The sequence below is a fragment of the Oenanthe melanoleuca genome, chromosome 10 (genome assembly GCF_029582105.1).
Source record: "Oenanthe melanoleuca isolate GR-GAL-2019-014 chromosome 10, OMel1.0, whole genome shotgun sequence".
NCBI classification, from domain to species: domain Eukaryota; kingdom Metazoa; phylum Chordata; class Aves; order Passeriformes; family Muscicapidae; genus Oenanthe; species Oenanthe melanoleuca.
The window spans coordinates 15,476,204-15,501,527 of NC_079344.1; the positions used below are offsets into that span (position 1 = coordinate 15,476,204).

The 25,324-nt window shown below is 37.7% G+C and overlaps 1 protein-coding gene across 2 annotated transcripts in view; it reads right to left on the reverse strand.

Moving 5' to 3' along the window:
- DENND4A (DENN domain containing 4A) overlaps nucleotides 1-25,324 on the reverse strand; it is a 48,856-nt gene that overhangs the window by 3,854 nt on the left and 19,678 nt on the right. For both annotated transcript variants that reach the window (XM_056499579.1, XM_056499578.1), the window contains exons 8-31: nucleotides 24,936-25,002; nucleotides 21,906-21,964; nucleotides 21,111-21,255; nucleotides 20,382-20,557; nucleotides 19,817-19,917; nucleotides 18,020-18,238; nucleotides 17,629-17,774; nucleotides 14,433-14,566; nucleotides 13,507-13,642; nucleotides 12,745-12,951; nucleotides 12,530-12,658; nucleotides 12,116-12,260; nucleotides 10,152-10,271; nucleotides 8,514-8,654; nucleotides 6,646-7,739; nucleotides 5,643-5,853; nucleotides 4,792-4,886; nucleotides 3,865-4,040; nucleotides 3,596-3,742; nucleotides 2,941-3,151; nucleotides 2,446-2,700; nucleotides 1,847-1,964; nucleotides 1,028-1,190; nucleotides 33-97 (exon numbers count right to left, since the gene is read on the reverse strand). In XM_056499579.1, coding sequence (XP_056355554.1) covers nucleotides 33-97; nucleotides 1,028-1,190; nucleotides 1,847-1,964; nucleotides 2,446-2,700; nucleotides 2,941-3,151; nucleotides 3,596-3,742; nucleotides 3,865-4,040; nucleotides 4,792-4,886; nucleotides 5,643-5,853; nucleotides 6,646-7,739; nucleotides 8,514-8,654; nucleotides 10,152-10,271; nucleotides 12,116-12,260; nucleotides 12,530-12,658; nucleotides 12,745-12,951; nucleotides 13,507-13,642; nucleotides 14,433-14,566; nucleotides 17,629-17,774; nucleotides 18,020-18,238; nucleotides 19,817-19,917; nucleotides 20,382-20,557; nucleotides 21,111-21,255; nucleotides 21,906-21,964; nucleotides 24,936-25,002 — 4,460 coding nt within the window. The remainder of the gene's footprint in view (nucleotides 1-32; nucleotides 98-1,027; nucleotides 1,191-1,846; nucleotides 1,965-2,445; nucleotides 2,701-2,940; nucleotides 3,152-3,595; nucleotides 3,743-3,864; nucleotides 4,041-4,791; nucleotides 4,887-5,642; nucleotides 5,854-6,645; nucleotides 7,740-8,513; nucleotides 8,655-10,151; nucleotides 10,272-12,115; nucleotides 12,261-12,529; nucleotides 12,659-12,744; nucleotides 12,952-13,506; nucleotides 13,643-14,432; nucleotides 14,567-17,628; nucleotides 17,775-18,019; nucleotides 18,239-19,816; nucleotides 19,918-20,381; nucleotides 20,558-21,110; nucleotides 21,256-21,905; nucleotides 21,965-24,935; nucleotides 25,003-25,324) is intronic.

Sequence of the window (25,324 nt, forward strand, 5' to 3'; positions counted from 1 at the left end):
CTGTGCTCATGTGAATAGTTGGCAGAACTCACCTATATCAATGTTATCTCTTCCCAGGGCAACAAGTGAAAGAAACAGTATTTCTCTGTAAAGGCTCCTAAAATGGTAAAAACCTCAATTTATATACTGCACTGATACAGCACAAAACAATCACTATTAAAAACAGAGTGAAGTATTTAAAGACAACTTATTAAAAAGAGGCATTTTGAACATAATTCCTTACTGTGCCTCCAAAATGCTGTCATTTCTGAGCTCTGGAGAATGCCCTGGATTCCCCACATATGGATATAACCCATGGTAGGTCCCCTGGAAGTTGCACCAAGTGCATGCAGAGAGAAACACACACTTAAGCACTCAACCAAATTCCACAAAATTCAACCAGACAAGGAATTTGCTTTTCTGCATTTTCACATTAGCTTGAAAAAGCAGGCAGACAAGCAAATAGACACCTTGTCAATGCTCCAGCTGCTGACAAGCCTGTTGTAAATCCTGGCATAAATTAGTAAATTCAGGCAAGAAACGAAAATTCACAGGAACTAACGTTCACCAATTCCACTGCAAATGGGGAAAAAAAAAAAAAGCAAAACCAAACTGCCTAAATATGAGACACCACCTCTTAGCTCTTTTTCTGTCCTCTACCAAAGACTTAAAAATAACCCCCAAAGCTACCCATACACCCTAGAAACAAGAGTAGGATTTTTATTTTAAAACACCTACTAATTTATAAATAACATTCAATAACAAAATATACACATGTATACACAATCCCTAGTTCTCATTGTTCAGAGGTAATAAAAACAGAGGTGGCTGTAAAGAGGAGGGGGAGAGGAAAAAGTAAAAGGAGAAAAAAATGGAGAAACTAAGTTTGTGAAAACTACCATAAAAATATACCAGGGTGATAAATTTGAGAACACTGGTAAAAATAGTGCTTTTTTTTCTTTAAAAAACACATTGGGAAAATATAATTCACATTAATAAGCTGATTACTGCCCAACTCTGATCCAGCTAGGCACACTGGTGGTCTTACCTCTGTCTTTTAATATGTGGCCACTTGTTGAGCCTCTCCAGTATCTGACTCATTGGTCCATACACATCATTCATCTTAATGCTTTTCACCATACTCCTCAAAAGCTCCTGGTTAAAGGAGTCATCATCTTTTTGCAATAACTGGACCATTGGGTACTTCTGGGCTGAAAAACATTAGAAAGCCTGTAAGAATATATAGATTCTTTGTGTAGCAAGTACAGAGTTGTTAAAAAAAAGGCTACAGAATCTGTGAAAATATTGACACGTATGTAGTGAACAAAACATCAAGTCAAAAATTATCAATGCAAAACACAAAAAGCACATAGGAAAACTCAACAGATGCAATGGGCCATAAGCTATTTTCAGGTGTGTGATCCAACACCAGCAACAAAACTCTGAGTAAGCAAATGCTAAAAATAAGACCATGAGCTGAGTGGATGAATGGCATCAATGAAATGTATTCCCTCTCATTCCTCCCATCCCGTGAAGAAAAAGCCACTGGCAATACCAGTCAATGATTTGAAACAGAAATGCTGGAAAACTAAAACTTGTTCAAGCAGTTTGCTGCTAAGCACAGAACCAACTGCCCTCCCAAAAGCATTCACCCAAACTGAGAACAGCAACACCAAACTTAACACTCACTCTCAAACAAAAGAGTGCGATTTTGACCTGCAAGACAAAAAGCAGCATGATCAAAAATCAGTACTGTAGCTCACATGAACCATCCACAAAGACATCTTTTCTCAACACACATGCTTCAGTTGCTCAAAATGGGAATTGTTCTTAAATACCACCAAAATCCACAAGGAACAGAACTTACTCTGAGCATTCCACAGAATATACAGAGGCTGCCTTGGATCCTGATGCAATTTCATGTTGTCCCAGAGCATCTGAATAAGAACATATTTACTGTCCTCTGACATACAGTTCCGTGGAATCTGAACAGGAGAACACACAAAGGCATTTCATTACAAAGGAGTTCTGTATTTAACACGTATCTTCACATCTCTAGGTCTCATGGTAAAAAGCTTTGCTATTAAAACTACATACAGAAAGCTAAATCTGAACGAGATTGCAAGTAAGTGTTCTGCCTATTTTCTACAGTCCTAAAATCTAAACTTACCCCTACTGCTCAGCTACTCAAATAACAACAAAACTGACTAGAAACTTATACTCCTTGAAAGTGAGGGCCACAAATTGCAGTGGGATGAGTAAGAGCTAAACACCAGCCCCCCACAAGGACTGCTAAGCACATCTTTCAGAGTTTTGAATATCTTCCCTCATCTGACACCTTCTTTACCAGTTCAGGACTGGGCTCAGCATAGTGCAAGACAAATTCCTAAGAGTTCCTGAACCATGTAATGATTTCCTATATGGGAAAACAGCCATTCCATCAATGTTTCCTATCTGATTCCATACCTTGGAGTTCTTATTGCAGTGCTCAGAAGAAAGTATTAATCCTGGTAAGTTGCTAGGCAAATCCAAGCGCCTGAAATACCACACCAAATTCCAGAACACGATGGGATGATGATCTACAAAGTCTGCTACTGTTATTGCATGATCCCCTTCATTTTCAAGTAAGCTTTCAAGCTCTTTCCACACCACGAGAGGACTGAGGTAAGGAACCGTTATAGGATCAGGACTAGGCAAGCGCCATTCCAGGCCCAAGGAATCCTGCAGCAACAGAAAAGATGCCATTAATTCTAACTAAGGGAATGAATGTAACTGTGTTTACAAGATCTCGTGTTTTTGTTCCTTATGACACACACCAACATCTAAAAGCTCCAACTAGCATGAATTTAAATAATACAACCTAACATTTACTATAATTTAGGAAGGTTAATGATGTTACACGTATCTCTAATCTATGGCAAACATGAAAAAAATGACTTTTAAGGTAGAAAAACTACACACTGTTGGTCCTTGCAAAGTAGCAGGCAGGCTACCAGTAGGAATGATATGGCTGATCTTCTGGTTTTCCTTCTCATCTTCTTCCAAAGGACCAAATGTACTGATGCTCCTTGCCACAGGGTGACTTGTACATTCTGACCCAGAGGCATTTTGCCTTCTTCCTGAGGGAATCTGGATACTTCTGGCATAAACACTGTCATGCTGCTTAGATTTGCTAGAGGAGAGGAAAAAAAGAAAAAGGAATCTCAGTTTTTTATTTTACTCTGAGTGTTCCATCATGTACACAGACAAACAGAATTAAACTGGAAATAATGGACCTGACAGTTTGAATTCTGCCTTGTTGGTCACCACACTCATTCATGTAACAGTGCAAGTTTTATTCACCCCTGCAACTGATGATGTCCTCAGAGTTCATAAAACTTGCAGAATTACAAATACCAACATGAATTTTTATATTAGGGATGAAATGGTGCATATCAGGCAAAGAAAGCATGATGTGGCCAGCTGAGAGATAAGGGAAAGGCAGCAGAGAGAGCCGCTCTCAAATCAATCTCTCCTCTTTCAAAGAATAGAATATAAATTTATTTCAGTTGATTAAAATTCACACATATGCACAGAAAAGCTGAGAATTTCTAGGCAGGAAATTCTACACATTTACCTATTTGAATTGATATCTTCTTGGACAGGCATCACAGATGTAGTGAGGCCAACAGTGGCTGTGGTGTTACAGGACTTCCCACTCTGATTGGAAAAAAGGGATGGGAACTGCATATTTTCTGTAGAAGGGCTGGACTTCAGAAAATACCTGCAGGGAAAGCAAAAGCTTAACATTATCCAAAGAAACCTCCAAAAAACCTAAATCCCGAACAAAAACCACTTCCCAATATGAGCATTTAAAATGGAGGTAAATTCAAAAACTGTTATTACCGTCCAGGCCGCCGAAGATCTCGGATTTCTATGCTTAAAAAAGGCAGAAATAAATTGCCACAGAAGGGACATGTGGTGTTGAGATTTGAATCATCTGCTGTCCAGCCTGCCATGATTTCTTCATCATGAACCAAACAGTCACAAGTCCGACAGCGAGAACAGCTCGAGATGAGGACCTGCACAGGGCAGAACAGAACCCACTAGAACATGTTCCCAAGGCTCCTATTGTGTCACAAAGCACTTAAAACTACAGCCAAAATCTTAGCCCTTTGATAAATATTCCTCCCACTTGTATCCAAGTTCATCCTCTTATTGCTTCTCAGATTAAAATCAGCCAGATGCTTAATAGTATTTCTTTTAACAATAACATGTTACCGGTAATCTGCAGGCATAAGAGTAAAGGAATATTTATGCAGCTACATAAATTATGATTAGAATTTAAACACACTTTTGCAGTGACTGACAGTATTATAGAAATGGGGAAAAAACATGCAAATGAACAGTCATTAACCTAAATCCAGGGGGGTGTGGAACAAAAACCCATCCAAACCAGCCTAACAGTGAAAAGTGATCTTACTAGAAGTAACAATAAATTCTCTTTTGTGTTTTTAAACATCCAGTGCTACTTCAGACTTGGTATTTTCACTTTGAACAAATTTATCTCCACAAAGGATTTAGATGCCTGAATTCAACTGCATCCAATAGCAAACTCTTGCAAACTGAAGCTTTAAGACCCAAAAGATGTGACTGAAATAAAGACTTTTCTAGAGCAGGATTTGAAATTAAATCTACTTTGTGACAGAAAAATCCATCTGTCTTTCAGTGTTTTAGTTTGAAGCTTTGAACTTTACCAGAGATACAGACAATATTCATATTTAAAGACACATGCTCCAAGTCCATCAATTAAATCAGTAAATCATCCTGTACCTCCATGGCATAGTTCTGGAACACGCTGGTACTGCTGGTGCTGCAGGAAGACACCAACTCTGATTTGTCAGGTAAAGGGAACTTGGAAAGAGAGCCTGTTAACAGAAGAAATCCAAAATACCAGTTATTCAGAAAATGCATTTTTAGCAGCCTGTTTTCCTGCTCAAACAATACTGCAGTTAGAATAAAATATGTGATGGTGGATGCAACAAATGAGATACACTCCACAGTTCTGTACCAGTGTGAGGCTGCCATCTGCCCAGCACCAACCAAAAATAAAAGCTACCAACAAACAATTTCCATATGTTCCATATGTTTCCAAGTTGGTAGCTTAGAAACAAATTTTAAGTAATTCATAGTCGCACCTTCTGTGTGGACAAAAACTAGGGAAGGACAATAGGTGCTGTTTGTATCCCAAATGACACCAGAAAGTGATACAACAGTCATGACCAATTATCCAGCACAGATTAGGAAAAAAAATTAAAAATCTACAGTCTGAGTGATAATCAGCTTCAACAGTGGCTTCTAGAAAATTGTAACAGATTTTTTAAAAGTATTTTTAATATTTCTAGAAAATTGTACCAGACCAATGAAGTTACCATTCTAATGTTTTTATGGATGTTTTCTGGAGCTGTACAACTTACACAATTAAGGTGTTTATGTGAATACCCAAGGACTCAAAGGGTTTCCTATTTGAGCAGGAGTTTTCAGGTAGTAAAAGAGAAATTTACTTCTTCCACAAAAAGGACTAATGACTAGGGTGATCCTAAACTGAGAATTATGAAAGAACAACTTTTAAAACTGGAATGTTTTTCTTCAGATTGATGAATGCCATGCAAAAGCTCTCTTACCACACTGGTCAAATTGCTTAGCTGAGCTATCATGGGAAGCTGAGCTTTCCAGGCTTGTCTTGCTGATGCTAATTCCCTTAATTTCTGATGTGGCATTCTCCTGAGGAGAAGCACTTTCAAAATCATTGCAGACATCTTCATCAGTGAGAGAAGTAGATTCTGAGTCCAGAGCTCCAAGGGATGAAACACTTGCTCTGTCTGAATTTTGATCCTGAGAAAAGTAGTTGCAGTGAGAAAATGAAAGGAAAGCAAAAGTATTAAGAAAAAAAAATAAAATTGGCAGCCTTCTTTTTCACAGTAAATTCCAGGAATGACCCTCCCTCCTTGGAGGATCATAGACCTGTGTTCAGAACTGATGCAAGACAAGGGCAAGTCCCACTCTGGGTTAATCACTTACATCAGGATTCTTTTTTAAAGATTCTCCTAGCAAAAATAATTAAGTGAAATCATAACCATTTTAATCCAATAATTTTTTCACCCTGTTGCTACAAGAATTATCAGCAGCTGTAGGATTATATTAGGATGGACAAGGCAAGTGTCTCTCTTCATTCCCAAGGGCTAGGAACAAAAGCAGTTTTGGTCTAAATTGGTAGCAGCAAACAACATTCTAACAAATGACCTCAGATCAAAACTAGCTTTAAATTATTTTGGCAACTAATACAACCAGATTTCCCCTTACTCATAAAAGCAATAAATAAACAAATACTAGTTTGAAGTCTTTAAGTGTTTTCTTCTTTAAGTTAAAAAGGGAAGCCAGAGCAGTCTTTGCTCTGTCAACACACTTATGTTCTCCCATTAAATATATTCAGAACCCAAGCTAGACTAAAATTTTATTCAGGATATTAAAATTAGGGTTCTGGTATATCAAATATGATTAAAACAACTTAGTGTACATAGTCTACAATGACACATGTCATGCAAGGGGGATTCATCACATGTAAGTCAGTAATTAAACCTTTACAAAGTTTTTTCCTTAATTTAGAGGTTCTTAATAAATGTTCACCTTTGCAGATGCAGCATACATTGCAAATTTGGAGTACCACTTGCTTGCTTTCTCTGCAACCCCTTTTCCAGCAGAGAACATGCTGCTTTTCAGAACATCAAACTTGGGAGTCAGCAGCGTGTCCAAGTTGAAGGATGGTGATGACACAAGTGTCAAAGCACTGGTTGTGTCCTGGGGCTGCTCCTTGGCTGGGCTGTTTGGGGAATAAGCTGGGGAAGACCAAAGCCTGTCCCTTGGCCTTTCTTCATTTTTTGAGTGGTAGCTCTTGGATTTGGTAAGACTGGGCGGCCTTGGGGAGTTTGGGGGAAGGCTGGACCTCCTACAAGGCTGGATAATGGTCGGGCTCCTTTTATTGGCATTTCTGTCATCGAAGGGTTTTTGCAGCTCAATGCTCGGGGCACGACTGGACAAAGGGCTGCTCATGTTGTTCATGTACATTACTATTTCTTCAGCTAAATCTCTTCTTGCAGAAGGAGTTGAAACACTTCTGTCATCATCCTCCTCCTCCTCCTCTTTCTGCTGCTCTGTCTCAGCAACCAACAGAGACAATGGGTCAAATCCAGTTTCAACATCTGTTTTTTCAACTGGCTTTACTGGAAAGCTGCTCTTTCTTTGCAACCTTTTAGATTTTTCACTGGAAGTTTTCACTGCTGTAGGTGTTTCAGGTTCTGCATCCAGGTCCTCCAGATCAAAGATAACGGGGGACTCTGTTTTATCTGTAAAACTGCAATCAAAGGCTGCATCTTCATCACTGGATTCTTTCTCCAGGCTTTCTCTCTTAGACTCTAAAGAGGAAGATCTGATATTAAGAGTTTTTGGCCTTATGCTTTTCTGTAATGCACTAGAGAGAATTTTGGCATCAGCTCCCAGTTTTTCAACAATTTCTCCAGGGTTTGCTTCCTGGTTGATTCTGTTTATCATGAGTCCCACTAAGCCATCTCCACTCAGGTTCCTGTTCCTGCTTTCCCACGGCATCTCCCTTAAGTCAGCTTCCACTGCACTTTTATGTCTTTTTCTTAAGGATTTATTTTTTATAACTTCTGCTTCATTAGCATCCTCAAAAGATGATGTAAACAGCAATCCTACAGAACTCTCTGAAAAACAGATGGAACAAGGTGCTTTAATTGTTGCTGTACAAGAAAACTAAATGAAAGTACAAAAGAATGCAAATTTGTCTCATCTTTCAAACATTTTACAACACAGTTGGAATTCACTGTGTTGTGCTAGAGGTTAAAATGAGCTGACTATGGTCATAACTTTTAGGAAGGGATGGACAATAAAACACTTAAAAGGGAGTAAAACCATAGAACCTAAAGAGCATTTTGAGAGACATCATCAAGTCTCAGCTGCATTTACTTCCCTCTTTTGGAGACATTACTACAACGTTTGAAAACTAAGGATAGCACAGGTATTGAGGACATTGCAAAAAAAGCATCACTTTCTAACTTAATGATTTAGAAACAGAGCCAACAAAAGGAATTATTGTCAGAGAAATCTACATTGTTTTGCCAGAACACAAAGATGCAGATATTACAATATTTCAAGCAAAGATGACAGTATTGTCATAAGCAGATCTGACATTACTAAAGACTCATGAAAATGTCTGAAAGTGTCTTTTTAATTTTACTGCATAGAAACCCCTTGTCCATCCCGAAGGAATTAATTACTTGCTGCAGATTGTAAGAAAAAAAAAAAAACACCAAGATTTTGTTGGTTTGTAAGCAGATGTTAACTACAGCAAAAAAAAAAAAACAAAAAAAAACCACCAAACCAAAAAAAAAAAAAAAAAAGTAAAAAATCTGGAAATGCAGAATATGCCCTTGCATCAAACCAGATACACATGTATTATGTATTTCCCCTGTACTCACCCCTGTTCCCTTCTGCCACAGTATTGTCAACGGTGCCGTTGAGCCGCACAATGCTGGAAGTGGCTTTGTCATTCCTGGAGTTCTGGTAATTCAGTTTGGGCAGGCAGTCCCCACTCCCTTTTGTGCTCTCCACTTCAGACACTGCAGACAGAAAAGGACAGAATTTTGTAGAATCCAAGGAACACCCCCCCTTAAATCTCCAGTCCCCATTACCTACTGGACACCTCACACAGGATGAAGTGACACCTCCCTGCACCCACCCCATGATACACACAGGCTGATATCTGCCTGGGCAGAGGTTTTCACTATGGAAATGTAACTCCCAGCATTACTTCTGGAATGTTCCAAAACCCAGAAGTTCCAGAAGCTTCTCTACACAGAGCCCAAAAATCATTCCAAAATACGAGGTGGTTGTGAAGATTAAGACCAGCCTTGTTCATCTGCATAGAAGAGGTGTGAGAGTATTTTTCTCCTGCCTTTGCAAGAGCTCAGCTTCACACAGATCTTGGTTCCCCCAGGACTACACAGGAGCAATGAATCAGATGTGAATATTCATATTCAACTCTTTTAGATATGACACAAAAATTCCCTTGCAGGTGACTACTCAAAACAGATAATTAATTCTCTAAGGGATTTCAAGCAACTTTAGTATTATCAAGTTGCTTCCAAAAGTGTAAAATGTTTTAGCACATCATACTATTATAGAGCCACAAATGTTTTAATTACAGCCAAAAGTAATAAATTAGGCAGAATTCACATTTTTTGTATCCGCAGAAGTTTTATTAAACCAAAATAATTTGTCTGTAGTCCTACATGTATGTTCTTATGATCATGAGTAAGAGAGCTTTGCTTTTCAAGCAAATTGAAGAAAAAGTTACTAGTGCTAGGAGGAAGATTGTGGTGAAAACATTGAAGCAAGTTATCCAATTCCATATTTTCTCAGACTTTCATATCACTTCACAATGGGACAGTTGACCCAAATAGTAGGAGAAAGCCCACTGAAAAATTTAAACTATTATATTACTAGGGGAACATTTACTAAGAAGGATATTTTCCATGAATATACATGGGAATCTGTAGTTCTCATACAATTTTACTACACAATCTAATCTACGTTTTTGCATGAAGTTGATGCTGCTCAGCTGCAGTTAAAGGAAACAAGAGCAGCAGATGCAAAACCTGAAGAAAAAACCCTTCCCATTCTGATGCATCTCCCAAACTTTGAGAATTCCGAGGAGCTGGGTAATTTAAACCTCTCAGACTTGCAAGATTTCAGCTGCTCTCCTCTCACAGTATTTATAAAGAAACCAGACTGGTAGAAAAGGCTTTTCTGTAGATTATGCCTATGAGGCAATTTCATTTTTTTTAAAAGACAAAAACATTAGGCTATAATTATCATTAAGCCTTTATACTCCCATTATCACTTATTTGAAATAGAAGAGAAAAAAGAACTGTAATTTTCCAAGTGAAACTATTAGACATCCAGAAAATTACACTTAGAGAAAGAACTTTAGGCAGTGGCATAAACTGGCATTATCACACACACTCACTGTGAGGAATCAGCTGTCCCACTCAGCTTTTGCTGGAATCCTTATTTATCCCCAAAGAACCAGATATCTGCATTCACAAGATACGTACAAGAACTGGAGTCACTCTCTCTCTTGTCCTCCTTTTGTTCTTGGATATCTTGAAGACAAGTTTTCCCTTGCTTGGCTTCTTCTTTGAGTGATGTGTTATTGGCAGTGTCTGAAAGTCCCCCTATCAGTGCAGAGCAACATCAGAATGAAGACTGTTATGATATTTAGTAGTGTGACACTGTTCAGGGGAATAAATTGAATACCAACAGTAATTCAAAGGCCTCTTATCAAGAGCATTCCAATTAACAGTGAACATTTTGCCACCAAAAAAATAAGAAAAAGATAAAAAGGATAGGCCTATTATAGTATACATATTGAAGTGATGCTTTAGAGGATGAAATTAAAGAGGTAATGGGCAACATTTCTTTTTAAATACTGAACTAAAGCACTGTTTGACTTAATTCTGTTTCCTGGTTTATTTGATCAAAAGGTCACATCTTTTCAAGAACTCCAAGAGGCATCTAAACATGGCTTCATTTTACTGTAAAATGCTTCTCAGAAGCATTAACAGAAATATTAATGCATGTGATTCTCATGGTTTTACTCTAGAAAGTAAAATAAAATTAAACAATGCAGTGGCAATCATGAATTCATCTGAAAAACTAGGTTAAAATTAAAATAACCAACATCATTCCAAAACCCCCTGCAAATACTCAAGCCACTTATCTGGTCATTCTCAAGCCAAAACACTATATTAATATAGTCTCTCCAGGATCAAGAGGGCCCAACATAATTGAAAGCTTCTTCCCCTCTTTTCCCTAAAGTGGCTGCACTGGAAGGCTACAGACAGGGTAAAAACCTTGTTGCTATGGTAAAGATAAGAAAATATTCTGGAATTTATGGAAGACATTTTTGGATTTCCTGGGAGTCAGCACACATTCCAGCTATGAGATTGCCTGCAAAGTAATCTTGAAAAATCAGATTATGTCAAAAACACTATTAATTATATAAATGACAGTTACTTCATTAAGGATTATTTACACTTCCTTAGTTTACACAGTCTGAGTTGCAACCAACATTGCTAAGCTCTTGTATGGCTGGCTTTCAATAAAGTGGTTTATCAGGAAGCTCAGCTCCACGAAGAACAGGCAGAAATAAAGCACAATTGTTCAAGGCCATCCATAAGGTTAATGATAGAGCCAGAAGTAGGACTGGAGTCTCTGGGGTCCAGAAATAACCTAGCCATAAGGCCATCATATATGTTGTTTGTCAGGGCAAAGATTTATTTGTACACATTTGGAATCACAGAACAGACCTGGATGGAAGGACTTTGAAAGTTGAGTCAGATGACCCACATACATTTACAAAAGTATGTTGTAAAGGTCTTCCAAGGTCAGCCTGCACTAAACTCAATGGATTGCTGCCACTTTACAATGCACTATTGTGATTTACTACCAGGAAGTTATAAATACCATGGAAAGTAGTATCTTTAAAAATATCAATTACAGGCATGGCCATATGACCATTTAATGTTCACATTGCCTAAGTTTTTACTGGAAAGAAAAGGAAAGGACCTCCCAAATTACAGCCTCATGTATTTTACTTATATTCTAGATGAAAACAAACATGATTGTTGTAGGTGGGATGCAGAACCTGCAATCACTACTGCAAACTTAAGGACTAATTCTAGTTGCCTCTCAGCTAACACTAAAAAAAGGGAAAAAGGCAAGGCTGGATAGAAATTTCTGCCAATTATAAGAGTGGTTATTGGATGAACTAGTGTAATTATCACAAATTTCAGTTTTATATTTTGTCTCCATTTGTCTTGTGTATAGCTAATACAATAAAGAGACTATTTCAAATCCAAAGGCAAAAAGAAGAGACTGCTTTTTAAAACTTATGCAGGAACTATTGGGTTTTTTTCCTCTAAAACAGTTTTATCGGACTCACAAAAGAAAGATTTTTGAAATAAACTTTTTTTTATCAGCATGAAAACATAAAAACAGAAGAATGTGAATACTTTACCAGGAACAGATGGATGTGCAGTGCTTGCTGGTAGCTTTTTCAATGCTTTTTTAAACTGTGCTATTCCTAAGACAACATTTCGTATTTTCATCCAGAGGAAATAGCCACCTCGATTGCTTGAAGGCCAGGTGCTTTCCAAAACAGCCTATTTTGGAAATATCAGAATCAGGTAATCATCTTCAGGAACAGTCAGGTGTGAAAACAGGAGCTTAAAATTTCAGACTGTGTTACATTGGCAGTAATACAGTAGATTTCTAAACCTACAAAACCAAAACCCACAAAATTATTCTGTCTTGTGTTTCTTCATCCTACAAGAAATTACAGAATCACACCTGAACTGCTCTGTTATTTTTCTCCCTTCTATTTGCCTGGATCAAAATGCACTTTTGTCTGTCCATCCTCTTTACAGCATACCTTGTTGTAGTAGCCATAGGTGATGGCATTGGGGTCGATGCCAGCCTTCTGCATTTCGAAGAGCACCCTGACTGCCAGCACGGGCTGCCCGTACTGCCCACACAGCTGCATGAGCACCCTGTAGCACACCTGCAAACACACACACACACAGCAGTGAGCCCCCAGCACTGCTCCACCCTCCAACCAGCTCCTCCTGCAGCTGGGGGCTGTTTTACCTCGTCAGGTGGATCTATTTTTTTGGTGTGCATTTTTTGTAGCACATCATAGGCAGTTCTCAGAGCCCTGACTTTGGAGTGGCAGACTTTCACATAGGCAGGGAGGCAGATGAACCAAAGGCCGTAGCAGTGGCGGAGCAAACACCTGGACCACATCTGGGGGATGGAGGAGTACTTCTTTGCAATTTTGTGGGCAGATTTAATTTCCTGGAAAGAAACATGGAGATTATTTGTGTGTGTTTATATCTACATCACACAAAGCTACATGTTAAAATCTGAACATGTAACATTATATCTATGGAAACTACAACAATAATATAAACAACATAATGAAGTGGGAAGGAATATGAAAGCAGTGAAAGTGATACCAAAAACAGTCACTGTGCAATTTCCACTGCAGTTTCCACTGCTAAAACCTTGCATTTCTTTAAGTCTCTATTACTTTGAAAGTTAGAGTCCCTCAAAGCCCTGGGCAGTGAAAATCAGTCAAGAAGTGGATGTGGAAAATTCATAGAGAACACTGTGAAGAAAGGGGAAGGGACAGGGACACCACAGCAAGCAACAACCTGTACAGGGGCCCTTGTAGGATATGGTGCAGGCAAGAAGCACATCCAAAGAACAGCAAACAGTGACCCTACAGCCACCAGATCAGTGAAGAACTGAAGAACCACCAGGCTGCAGCCACTGCCAGTCAGGCTTTACAGCCAAACTCAAGCTGTCCCCTTCCCAAGCACCTCATACTCCAGGAACACCAGCAAGTACCTGTTTAGTTCTTCTAAACATTGGTGATGGGCTGTTGGGGCTACTGGCTTTTGAGGACAGTTTGTTATTTGGTGCTGTGAGAAATCCTTCAGGTCGTTCAAACAATTCTAGCTTTAATACTGGAAATCCATTATAGCTGTAAGAGAAATGTGTCAATTCTGGTAAGTTAGCTCCAAAGCAAACACATCACATGATAGCAAAGACACAAAAGTAAACCTTTAACAACATGGCTGATAAAGTGGTTCACTAATCCCTCAGCATGGGTTCAGATGCTTGCACAGTCTCAGCCTGCTATTCAGGTAAGCAACTTAAATTGATAAATGTATTTACTGTCATAGCATTTTCTTTAATTAATGTGTCAAATGCATTAGTATTGATTCTAGTTAATAAAAGAAAATCTGTGTGGCTTAGTCCCCAGTGAGCATCAAATGACTGAGGTTTGTGAAAAATCAATAGGAAAAATATCAAACCATCTAAAAGATTAAATCAGATTAGATATAAAAATATTTCTCAGAATTAATGAAGAAACCAACAAACTCATCTGACATAATTACTAAATTAGTTTTCAGTGATTCTTTGACATGTACTCTCTTTCCAAAGTGTATCTGCAGTTTGTATCATTATCAGTAATAGCAGCAGGACAACAGACTGGGTCCACTAATTTCAACTTTAAGCTTAAATAGTGTCAACAGCACAATGTAATGTGAACACTACCAGCTTTATTAAGTATTACTGCTTCTGTGTGTACACACACAAAATTAAAACTTCAAAAGAACTGGCATGACAGCCATTTCACACACACCTATTTGAGCAACCTAAAGGGACAGGAAAAATCTGTACTTCCTGGGTCTCACAAGAACCTAGAAATTCAACTCTACAAGGGCAGCTGTTAGGATTTTGGCTGGCATCCTGCTGTGTTAGGCTACCTGTATTGTAGAGGGTGCTCTTCCCCGTTTGGCAGATGAGGGATCTCAGGGGGTGTTATGAAAACTGTGTGCTCACTCTTGTAGGACTCATCCAGCTCTATAAGTCGTGTTTCCCCAGCTTTGTCCATATCTACCTGGAGGAAGAAGTTAAAAGAAAAAGTAGTTACCAGAGACATTGTATTTGCTGCTGTTAACAGCTGTATGATCAACAGCACAGATTCTGTATTAGCTTCAAAGAACATTATCTTAAATGCAAGGACACCTTGCAAATTTATAATAATAGTAAGTGTTGCATTGGTTTTGTGAACTTCACCCCAACCCAATAATCAGTGTTTATGGTATAGTGTGAATTGTCTGTTTTCAGGTAAATATTTTAAGTCATATGTAGAGATTAATCCTCCTGGATACAACCATTTCTAGAACTATGTTTCCAACTGCAGCAGTAACTTGGAATTTATTTTTAAATATAAAAATAAGAGCTATTTTCCCCCTCTTTTAACCACTGAAAACAATACCAAGCTTTATCAAATAGTCTGATGCACACAGAAGGTTCTATCAGCACCATCCACAACTGCAGTCACTTACACAGCACTTAATGTCTTGATAGTTTGCAGAGACTGCAGAAACACACCTGCACTCCAAGAGAATGAAATATACACGTGTGACCTTCCTGAAGTTAAAGGGAGACAGGCATAGCTTTGCTTTTCTAATTTAAATTACTTAAATGGTTTAAATGGCAACCAAATGACAGCCAAATGGTAGAATACTTCAAAGAAATCATTAAACAACCTGTGGAACCCCAAAATGAATGTTTTTTATGCCTTAAGAGTTTGGCAACAGAGAGTTAATGTATAAAAATAAGCACATTCCACAGTTCTCTCCCCCTCCAGTGAGGTGCAAATATATCAAGTAGCTTCAGTAAAATTATTGAATATTTAAAGTTTGATAAACATACAAAGAGGTGTCCTTAATTACACATTTTGCTGCATGAGACAGATGGAAAGCATTAGCAAATTGAACCAGCCAAGTAGCAAGAACATATGGCTCCTGAGAAGAAGCAGTAAACGAAACCTTGCTTGCAATTTAAATACTTCTAAGGATGTAAAAATCCCACAGCTACAAGTTTTGCCAGTGAAATATAATAAAACCAGTAGCTTAAGTGTATGTTGAATTGAGGTAATTTTTGAATTCCTAGAAAAATGAAAACTTGTGAGACAATTACACTGTATCTTTCAGTTGACAAAATGGGTAATCAATTACAATCTGCTGCTGCTGCCTGGGACCAAAGAACATAGAAGAGATTGCTCTTCATCTTAAACTATTCTCACAAATTATTCAAGGAAGGGCTTAGTTGATATTTTATAGATAACTAATTTCACAGTACATAAATTTTGTCTCAAGTCAGTAGTCTCTAACTACCCAGAAGAAATCACTGTTTCACCCTTCAACTCATGATGTCACTCTCTCATTCAAAAACCTGTCAGGAACTGGTTCATCTAATATAAGATTAAAATATAAATATTGGCTTTACTGGAACAATTCAATTTTGATATCTGGTCTTGGCTACAGCTCTATTGGTACAGCAGTCCTTGGCATACTTCCATATTTTGATTCTGTATGCTACTGGTAAGAACAGTATCAGAAATTAGGAGAAACCAGGAAGGAGAAGCAAGAAAGAGATTAAGCAAATATATCATTGTTCAAAGAAATCCTACATGGGGACCTGCTCCCTTGTGTCAGTCAATATCCAGTTTCACAAGCAATTCTAAAGCCATGGCAAATCCTAAAAGCATTGCAATGCCAGTGCCTCAGTTTCCCTCAGTTATTCCTGGCACAGAAATAGCTGTCCCATCAATAAACTGAATAAAATCCTCACTGCCAGTAATGGAAGTTGAAGAAGTGTACTTGCATTCTGGAAAATTTGTTCTCACCAAACTGTCATGAGCATTTTTTATAGTAGAAAGAAGCTATCCAAGGCATCAAGCAGCAAAATACCTGGCACTAGAACAGACAAGTCTCTGTTTCAGCTGTACAAATGGCTACTTAACCTTTTCTAAAAGGTGAAAGCTCCAACAGCTCCACAGATTATTTGCAGTCTCACAGCAACATCAGCAACCTAAGCATGACTTTTTTGAAAGAGATGTCTGAGTTCCCAGACAAGATAACTTTAGTTTAGGGCATCAACTTCAGCACCCTCATAAACCATTCTGTAAAATGAAATGCAACAAATAGAATTTGACACTTACACAGTCACTGCCTTCTGAATAAACATTCTTTTTAACTGCAGCCAGAAAACTAAACTGCAGCACAGAGGAAACCAAGTGCAGCTCAGTCACTGGGGTCTATTTCTGTCTAGGAGAGCTCCTGTTTCATGCACAAGTTGGCACATGGCAAAGCAAGAACTACATGTTGAAGGGTTTCTAACACAGCTATGGGATTGACTCAACATTACAGAAATGTTTGTAATTAATTCAATTTACAAGCCATGAATATCTGCAAGTCATGCTACAGAACTGGAAAACAGAGTTTTGAAAACTGTTACTACTAAAATATTGAGACTAGCAAAAGCTATAAAAAGCATTAAATATTATACCATGCTTTTATATTTCTCTCAAACTTCACTGTTTTCAGACTTCTTTTCAAAACATCTCCTTTTAGCTCTTCTCCACTTTGATGGAAAAACTAGTCATAAATAGGAAATGCAAATAGCAGTTATCAGTCTTCAGTATTAATTCCCATGGAACAAGCAGCAGGTGACCTACTTTCCAGGAACTCCCAGAGAACTGCACCCTGCTAAAACAGCAGTGTCCCAGAACAGACTGGTACAGGTAGCCAATAAGATGACAACAAAGTCTGGAATTTCTTAGAATATTCACAGAAATAGGGGATGTAAGATTCTGGCTATCGGTTCAGTCCTCCTTGCACTTCTTACAACAGGCCAGCATTTCAGAAGTTTACATACCAGTGAAAATTAGCACCTCTAATTTGTTCTTATGATGCTTTATTTACATTCAAGAATTTGAAGCAAAAAATGAAATGAAATAAAAAAGGAAAATGGAAGGCTACAAATGATGAGAAAACAGGAAGGTAAAAGCAAAAACAAACTTGCATTTCAAATACATTCTGGTTGTACTTTTTCAGAGAAGGTAGACAACAGCAGAAGTTAAACACTGTATGCACATCAAGACTTGCTTACTTTATCCACACAGTCATCAAAGAAGGCAAGGCTGGCATCCTTGTCACTGACAAAAGAGCATTCCTCAATGAAGCGAATGAACATCTGGGTTTTGGTCATCAGGGTGTAGAACTTCTGATGGGAACGGTCTCTGCTCTTCAGGAACCCTGCAAAGTGCAATCAGCAGCATTGTCAGAATGCCCAGAATGAAAAGCCCTGACCAGAACTCAGTGGAGGTTCTACTTATGTGCAAAAAACTTCCTGCAATCTTTGCCACTACTGTGCAATTTTATCTGCACTTATATTTCCCCCATCATTTACAACACTAACAAGCGAATGTTCTTATTCTGTAAATAAAAGAAAACAAAAAATAATAAATTAATACACACAAAACAAGTTTATAACTTTTCACCTTGTAGTTCAAAGAGAGAACTTGCATCTGTGGCTGTTTCAGAGGGTGCCTCTGTTATTGGCCTGAGATAAGACCTGTAACCTTTTAGGATTGAAGCCATGAAACAGAGAAATGCTTCCTGGATCTCCAAATCCAACAGATGCAATTTCTTCCCAGAATTAAAATCATAATCATTCATTGCCAATTCCATGAATGCATCTTCTCTTGGTCGCTGTTGCACTGTGAACAAAACAATATTACAGTGAGTGTTTTACTTTTCCCCGCCTTCAATATTGACCAAAAATATTCTCTTACTAGATTCAGTGATTAGTGAACTCCATTACATTTGATATAGGTTAAAAAAATACCCAAATTCAATCAGGACATGAGACAATGGATTCAGCTTGACCTTTTGTACCTCATGTATTTTGTGGATAACACCAAAAGCAGGATGCACTGGCCTGGTCAGCACAGGAGTTACTACAGCAACAGAGAATCAGCGTGGGCAGAGCTTTAAAAAACCCTCAAAGAAAGCTTGTTTGTAAAACCATGTGAAAATTTAGACAGAAGCTGATTAAAGAAGCATATTTTCAGGACAAATACATGGATGGGATGTATTTTTTTTTTGATTGTGCCTTTCATTTCAAGAAGGAGACACTGCACATTAAATACTGACATACACAGAAAATCCCCACTCAGAGGCAAAGTGGAGCCACTAAAACACAACACTGCAAAATGCTACTACAAACAAAATGTGGCCCTAACAAAACCCATATTCTTTAATTAAATATGTGTACCAACATTTTAAAGGCATCAGAACTCCAGCTGAGACTTCACTGCTACACACAGTAACATTCTAATAATGTCTCAGGAAGGTGAAAGGATGCTTTCATTACTGTCTTTCCACATCATATAATTACAGCCAACTTTACCTCGATATCATTTTTAAGCAACCTACTCTGTAATAAGATTTAAGTTCACTACCACTCTATTTTTACATACAGAACATAAGGTTAGAATTTTTTCTAAATAAGCCCTTGCAGAAAATTACATCAAAATTCTGAAGCATCACCCATCAGCTACATACTTCTCTGTGCAGCATATCCCAATAACCTTCTGTTTCTATTCTAATTCTAATCAGGACACAAATTCTTGTGACCTCAATAGCCAGGAATGTGTAAACAGCCTTTAAAAAAAAGTGCTTTGTTTTAATGAATTTCACTAAAACCACCCGTTATCCATTTTTCTCACATTAAGGTTCAATATACCTTGCTCTGCAATATTCAAGGACTCTATCAACAACCAGTTTTTACTTAGATATGTCCAGTAATTGTGCCTTACATTTAAACCCCTAATGTTTAAAAAAACACTTGTTATTTCCATCTTAAATTTTTAGGTGAGGTACTATTAGCTTGAGTGTCAAAGTTATTCCAGTTTCAATTATGAAGGCTTCAGCAAACTTTGAGCAGACTTTGAAGAATGAAAGAAAAAAAAAGGTCTTTATTAGGTCCTGGCCTACTCTTTGCCTTGCTTTCCTATTCCCTTCTCATAGAAACTCTGCTTTTTTTGCATGAGGCTAACATTAATAGGACAGGATATCTATTAAACACTGCCTTCATATATATGTGAAATCTCCTCCATCCCAGAAGTCTCTGCATAGTTTCTAATCTCTGGATTTAGAGCACCAATTTTCCATTTCTATAAAAATAAATGTTTAGTGGAACTGATAATTTTGGAAAATATTTAATTAGCTACATTTATCTGTTTTTGTGGCACACTGTGCCCAGTGTAAAGCTTACTATGTACTTTCCCACTCACATTCTGCCAGTTGCTGATATAAACTATTTAACGTGTTCATCAGGTTTTTACAAGGTTTCTTTGGTAAAATCTTCCATGCAATAGCTTTCTTGTCTCCAGTTCTGGAAAGGAAAAAAAAAAAGCATACACTGAAATGTGTTCAGAGGATGTTCCATCCCACCAGAGAGAGGTTTCACTCCATTAAAACTGGACTGAGAAGGATTGCAAACCAACTAACAAAGTCAAATTTGATTTACTGTGTGGAGATCTGATCAGAGCCACCCAACCAATGCCCCATATTTCAGTGAGATGATTACACTGCCACACTCTTCAGCACTGAAATCAATCCAGTTACCACTCACCAGAGATGGATTAATGGTATTAAACACCTGCTACTGCACCAGCAACCACCACTCATGCCATGTTCTGAGCTCTAATTACTTAAACTGGCATGGACAGAAAGAAAAAAAATTGGAAGAAAAACTAAAATAACCCTCCAAGTTTTGCCAAAAAGCCAGTTTTTGCTTTTGAAAATAGAAAGCAGAAAAAAATTAACAGGGAAGAAAAACTGTTGATAAAAACTTACTGAGAAATTGTGTTGGTATCCAGGTCAACACAGCTGACATCAGGTGGGGGGTCATAGAGATCAAAGTATCTGGAATCAATTCCCACTATGAATGGGCATGGGGCACTCAGCACATCTGCCAGTGCCAAGGGACACAGAGGAATATATGGGCAAGGCCAGTGGAAAGGAAAGATCATCTTGGAAAACGTGCAGAGACAAAAAACACAGGTTAGACATGTGCAATACAGCACATGCAAGAATAAACCACACTTTGCTAACTTCAAAATTATTTAACATAGCAGATTGTTGTTACTGAGAAACTAGATGTAGATTGGTAATTAAAAACTGCATTAATTTTTCTAACGCTCAATTTTTAGGAAAAAACACTTCAGAATCACAGACTGCACACAGCAGAGGCAGCAAACAATGCTTAGTGATGACAGGGGAAATCATGCATTTAAAATTCCATAGGAATAGATAGTGTTAGTTGGGAAAATCAGAAACTCTTATCTTAAAAGCACTATAATGATCAAACATTTATTTACAATATTTACACAAAGAATCAACAGCAATTTATCTTCTGTCTTCTTAGGATATCATTACAACAGTAATTTTTTTCTCTCTAGTGATCTTAAAATCTAGATTTAGTATTAGTGCTGTTATACTTAAAGGTTACTTAAAAATAAGAATTAATCTCAGAAGCCTTCTTTCAGTCCTTTTACAGGTGTATGACTAAAAGCTGGTACTTACAGAGACCAATGCCTCTGTCACACTCGTGAGGACAGAAGGTCGCAATGAGTGGATGAGGATTTTATGTTCTGTCACAGCAAACACCAGCAGAGTTACTGCATTTTCAGGTCCTAAATTCTGAAGTAGTGTAGAAAACTTGCCACCACTGTTACAGGACATAAATACATTGGTGAGTTACAAGGTACAGTAAAAAAAAAAAAAAAAAGAAAAAAAAAAGTTCAATAATAAAATAAATGGAAATCTGCAAATCTTTCTTTTAGAGAAGATTACTTGGTAGAATACTTGGCACACTTCACAGTCCAGTGAGGAATGGTTATTTCCCACCAGTAACCATGATTCCCTGAGACTTGACTCAGTCTAGACTATTTTCAGGACACAGGCATGACAATTTTTTTTTTGAGAAGCAATTTACAGGGAGATGTCTTTCTTTAAATCAGTCTCCTGCACTGACACATGGAAGTCAAGACAGTAATAGAACTCCTTCAATTCCCTTCCAAAACAAAAAACTGAACTATCTTGGGAACCCAGGAATTAACTCCTAAAAAAGGAATCTAATAATCTATATTCTTCCTCAAGAACCACTAAAATGACTTTAACCCCCTAAATACATTGTTAATTAAGTGTGTATCCTTGTCAGGGTGCAGGTCTAATCACATGAATAAAGTTCAGATCCACCAGCTTCCAAAGGCACCAGACAAGGTGAGTTAATTTACACAGCTGCAGCTCAAAATACCAAATCTTTTCCATAACTCAAATTAGAATACATCTCACAATTAACAGGATACTGCTACTTGCCTCAGTGGGAGTGGTGATGACACAGGCTGGCTAAGAATCAGGTTATCGTGTGGAGATAGCTGGGAAAAGATTTTAAAATACATTATTTTTATTCTGAACTTTGGAAATATTTCTCAGAAATTACACAACTTTAACAAAGAACACTTGAAAATAATTCAAATTAAGCTGAATTTTGTATACCCCAGTTGTGTATCACTCTGACAAGTGCTGTGCAATGATATGCATCAGGATCTTTTAGCAAAAACTGGGCAAAGCATGATCTTTCTTTTTGGCCAGAACTGAATATATTGCATATTCATAAAGAAGACTTTAAACTAGCTAATGCTGCAAAAATTTGAATACATTAACTGCTGAAAAATGAAGCCTTCTGTACTTTAAGGGCTGTGAGAACCCATAGTTCATATACAGCTTTCAGGAGCTGGGGGCAATTCTTTCTGGGTTTAGGGGTAAAGAGAAGGATAAAAATTCATAAAGGGGAAAAATGGCAGGTCATAATGTAAAGCTGTATTTTCTTCAGAAGACATATGAGAATTAGACTCTTGGCTGGTACAAACTGCTCAGCTCTGATAGAATCTTTAAAATTTGCATTAGTTGAAGATGCAAGAAGATCCTATTAAATCACATTTCTTTCTTACAGTGACATGGCATCAAGCAAATCATTCACACATTCAGCATGAATAGGAAGACTCAGGTAAGTACAAGAATAGCAACAGACAATCAGTTTATCAAAGCCCAGCTGATGTTTTCAGCCATGGTAAATCCAGGGTAACAAGACAGCAGCTGGTTTAATCCTGCCTGCATTTTCTGTTGTATAAAAGCAGTATAACTCAGCCACAGCAACTTGTACTACTGAGCTGCAAGTTCAGACTGGTTTTAGTAACATTTCAGGTTTGAGTGTGTTTCACCTTAAATCCACTGCAGATGACCAGGTAACAGAAGCCAGAAAACAAGACTGATGACAAAGTCATCTAATGCTGTGCCTGGAGACCCACCAAACACAGGGAATTAAGGAGAGTCTGCAAAGCTGTTTTTCCCTGTATGTCTCACATCCCACTTCCCTGTCAAATGTGGATGGCCACACCACAGGCTGGATTTGTCACCAGCACCATTAGCTTGTTCAGTGGAACAATTCAGAGGACTCATTTTTTCAGCCTGAGGCAAACCTTCATAAACCACCCTCTGAAGCATCAGCCTGATGTCCTCTGACTTCTTTGCTTCAGCAAAAGCACAAACACAATCAAGCATCTATTCAAGGGGCACATCTCCCTCAGGCAGAAGGGGCACTTACTACCCCTAGTCCCCAGAGAGAGAAACATTTCTCCACATGCTTTTCAAGTTTGCAGGTTGTGATACATTAGCACAGCAACCTCTGTGCAATGAGGGGATGTAGGACACAGAGTCCAGCAGACCTCAGGTCAGAAGAAACCCATCAACACTGGCAGCTGGAAACCAGAACATTCCAGAGTGTTTTACTAATGGCATTTCTTTGAGACTTAAAAGTTTAATTGCTTAGCAAAAGACTACCACATTTTCCATTAACAGGCTTCAGAAAAAAATGGAATTCTGAAAGCTTGCCATTTTCAGTGCAGGCATTTCTCACACTAATTTCGAGGAAAAGTCTAAGGTACAATCATTTGTGATTTTATTCAGTGCAGCTTCAAACACAACTTAAATCTCTGGAAGCAGCTGGAAGGAAGAATTTATTCACAGATCTCAATTACCACTGCCTACTGTAAAAGCAGTGTTTTCTCCATCTCTACTATCAGCTCCTAAAGCTGTACTAATTTAATTCACAAAACATTTTGAAAATAAGGTATAACACACATAGTTTTCATATCACTTATATCTCTATCTTCAGACTACATTCCAGGATATAAACCCATACACACTTTGACAGAATTCCCTAAAATTTCAGACCAAGAACATTAAATGCTTTTCTCTGAACTCAATTACTGTCTCTGCAAATAAGTGTTTAGTGTTTCCTAACACAAATATTTTACTGAATACTAACAAAAAAACCCCAAAACAAGAAGTAAAAATGCTGTATTTTGATTTGAACCTTAAAATTGTAGGAAAAGGGACGGAAGTGCCAGGTACAGTTTCAGTATAACTGTTCTCTAATCCCTTCTCAGTAACAGTAATAAATATCACTCCTTTAGAATACACTAAAGAGAATCTTCAATATTCAGTACATGCTACAAAGACATAACCCAGGATTGTATTTGCTCTGAAAGACTTCAATACCATATGGGCTACACAATTAAGGCTCAGAATGGCACAGGGCTCTCCATGTTTTATGGTATACAAGTAATAACATAGAACAGCATAATTTCATAGCTATTTAATAAAAGCCACGATTGGTAGAATACTACAACTGCAACAGAGCTCTCTTTTCTATGCAATAAAAATTTTAACATGTCTCTACCTATTTCACCTCTGTAAGAGGAAATAAAAAAACTTAGTAACACTTCAAAAGTCCTTGAGACCAGGATTTTTTTTCTCTCCCAACAACAGTGACAGGGCTGAAATTTCAAAGAGCAGGTAGCAATTCCTGGAATTATTTCACTCACACTGTCCTGCAGGTAGCACAGAGCAAGGGCTACATTTGATAAAGGGGCTGTTACTGGGTGTGGCTCTTGCAGTTCTCACTGAGAACACAAAGCCCTTTGGGAAGAGGGGCATTTCACATCTGGTTTTAGTTTTATTTATTTATTTTACACTCAGCCTTTATACAGTAGCAAGAAAAGAGCTCAAAAGCTATTGCAAAAGTCAGACCACATGCTGACTTGGAGTAGCTTCTCATTAATTTCTATATACTCTGAAAAAAATTTCTAAGCTTACTAAACAGCTTCTTGTAATAATTTACTGAAGTCATTAACTAAACTGGAAACAATTTTTACAGATTTCTCACATTGCACATATTTAGGAAAAAAATCCTGAACAAAAATAATTTGAGCACAAAAGTTACACTTTCCATTAACCTGCTTCATCTTCACCTTAGATATAGTTATTAAAGAAAATTACACTTACCTGCACCAGAATTCTTGGCCTCTGAGGGGATGGAAAAGGTACTTTATGCATGAAATGGGAAATGTGTCTACAAGAAAAGAAAAATACTGATTTAGTAGAAATTAAGCTTCAACTACTTCACCTCAAGACAAAATTTTTGACAATAAGATAAATTATTATACAAAAATAGCACATACTTATTCAGAAAACAGAGCAAAAAATTTCAGCACCTAAACCCCATTGGGATATTCTGACCTTGAAAACCTATTTTTCTACTGGTCACAAGAAAATGGGAGGGCAGATTCTCTTTCAGAATACAAACAGTGTTCCTGAGATTGCAAAATTACAAGGAGGTTTCTTTTTTCCACTTGTAAAGTAGAAATACTGATGTTTGAACATCACAGGCCCAT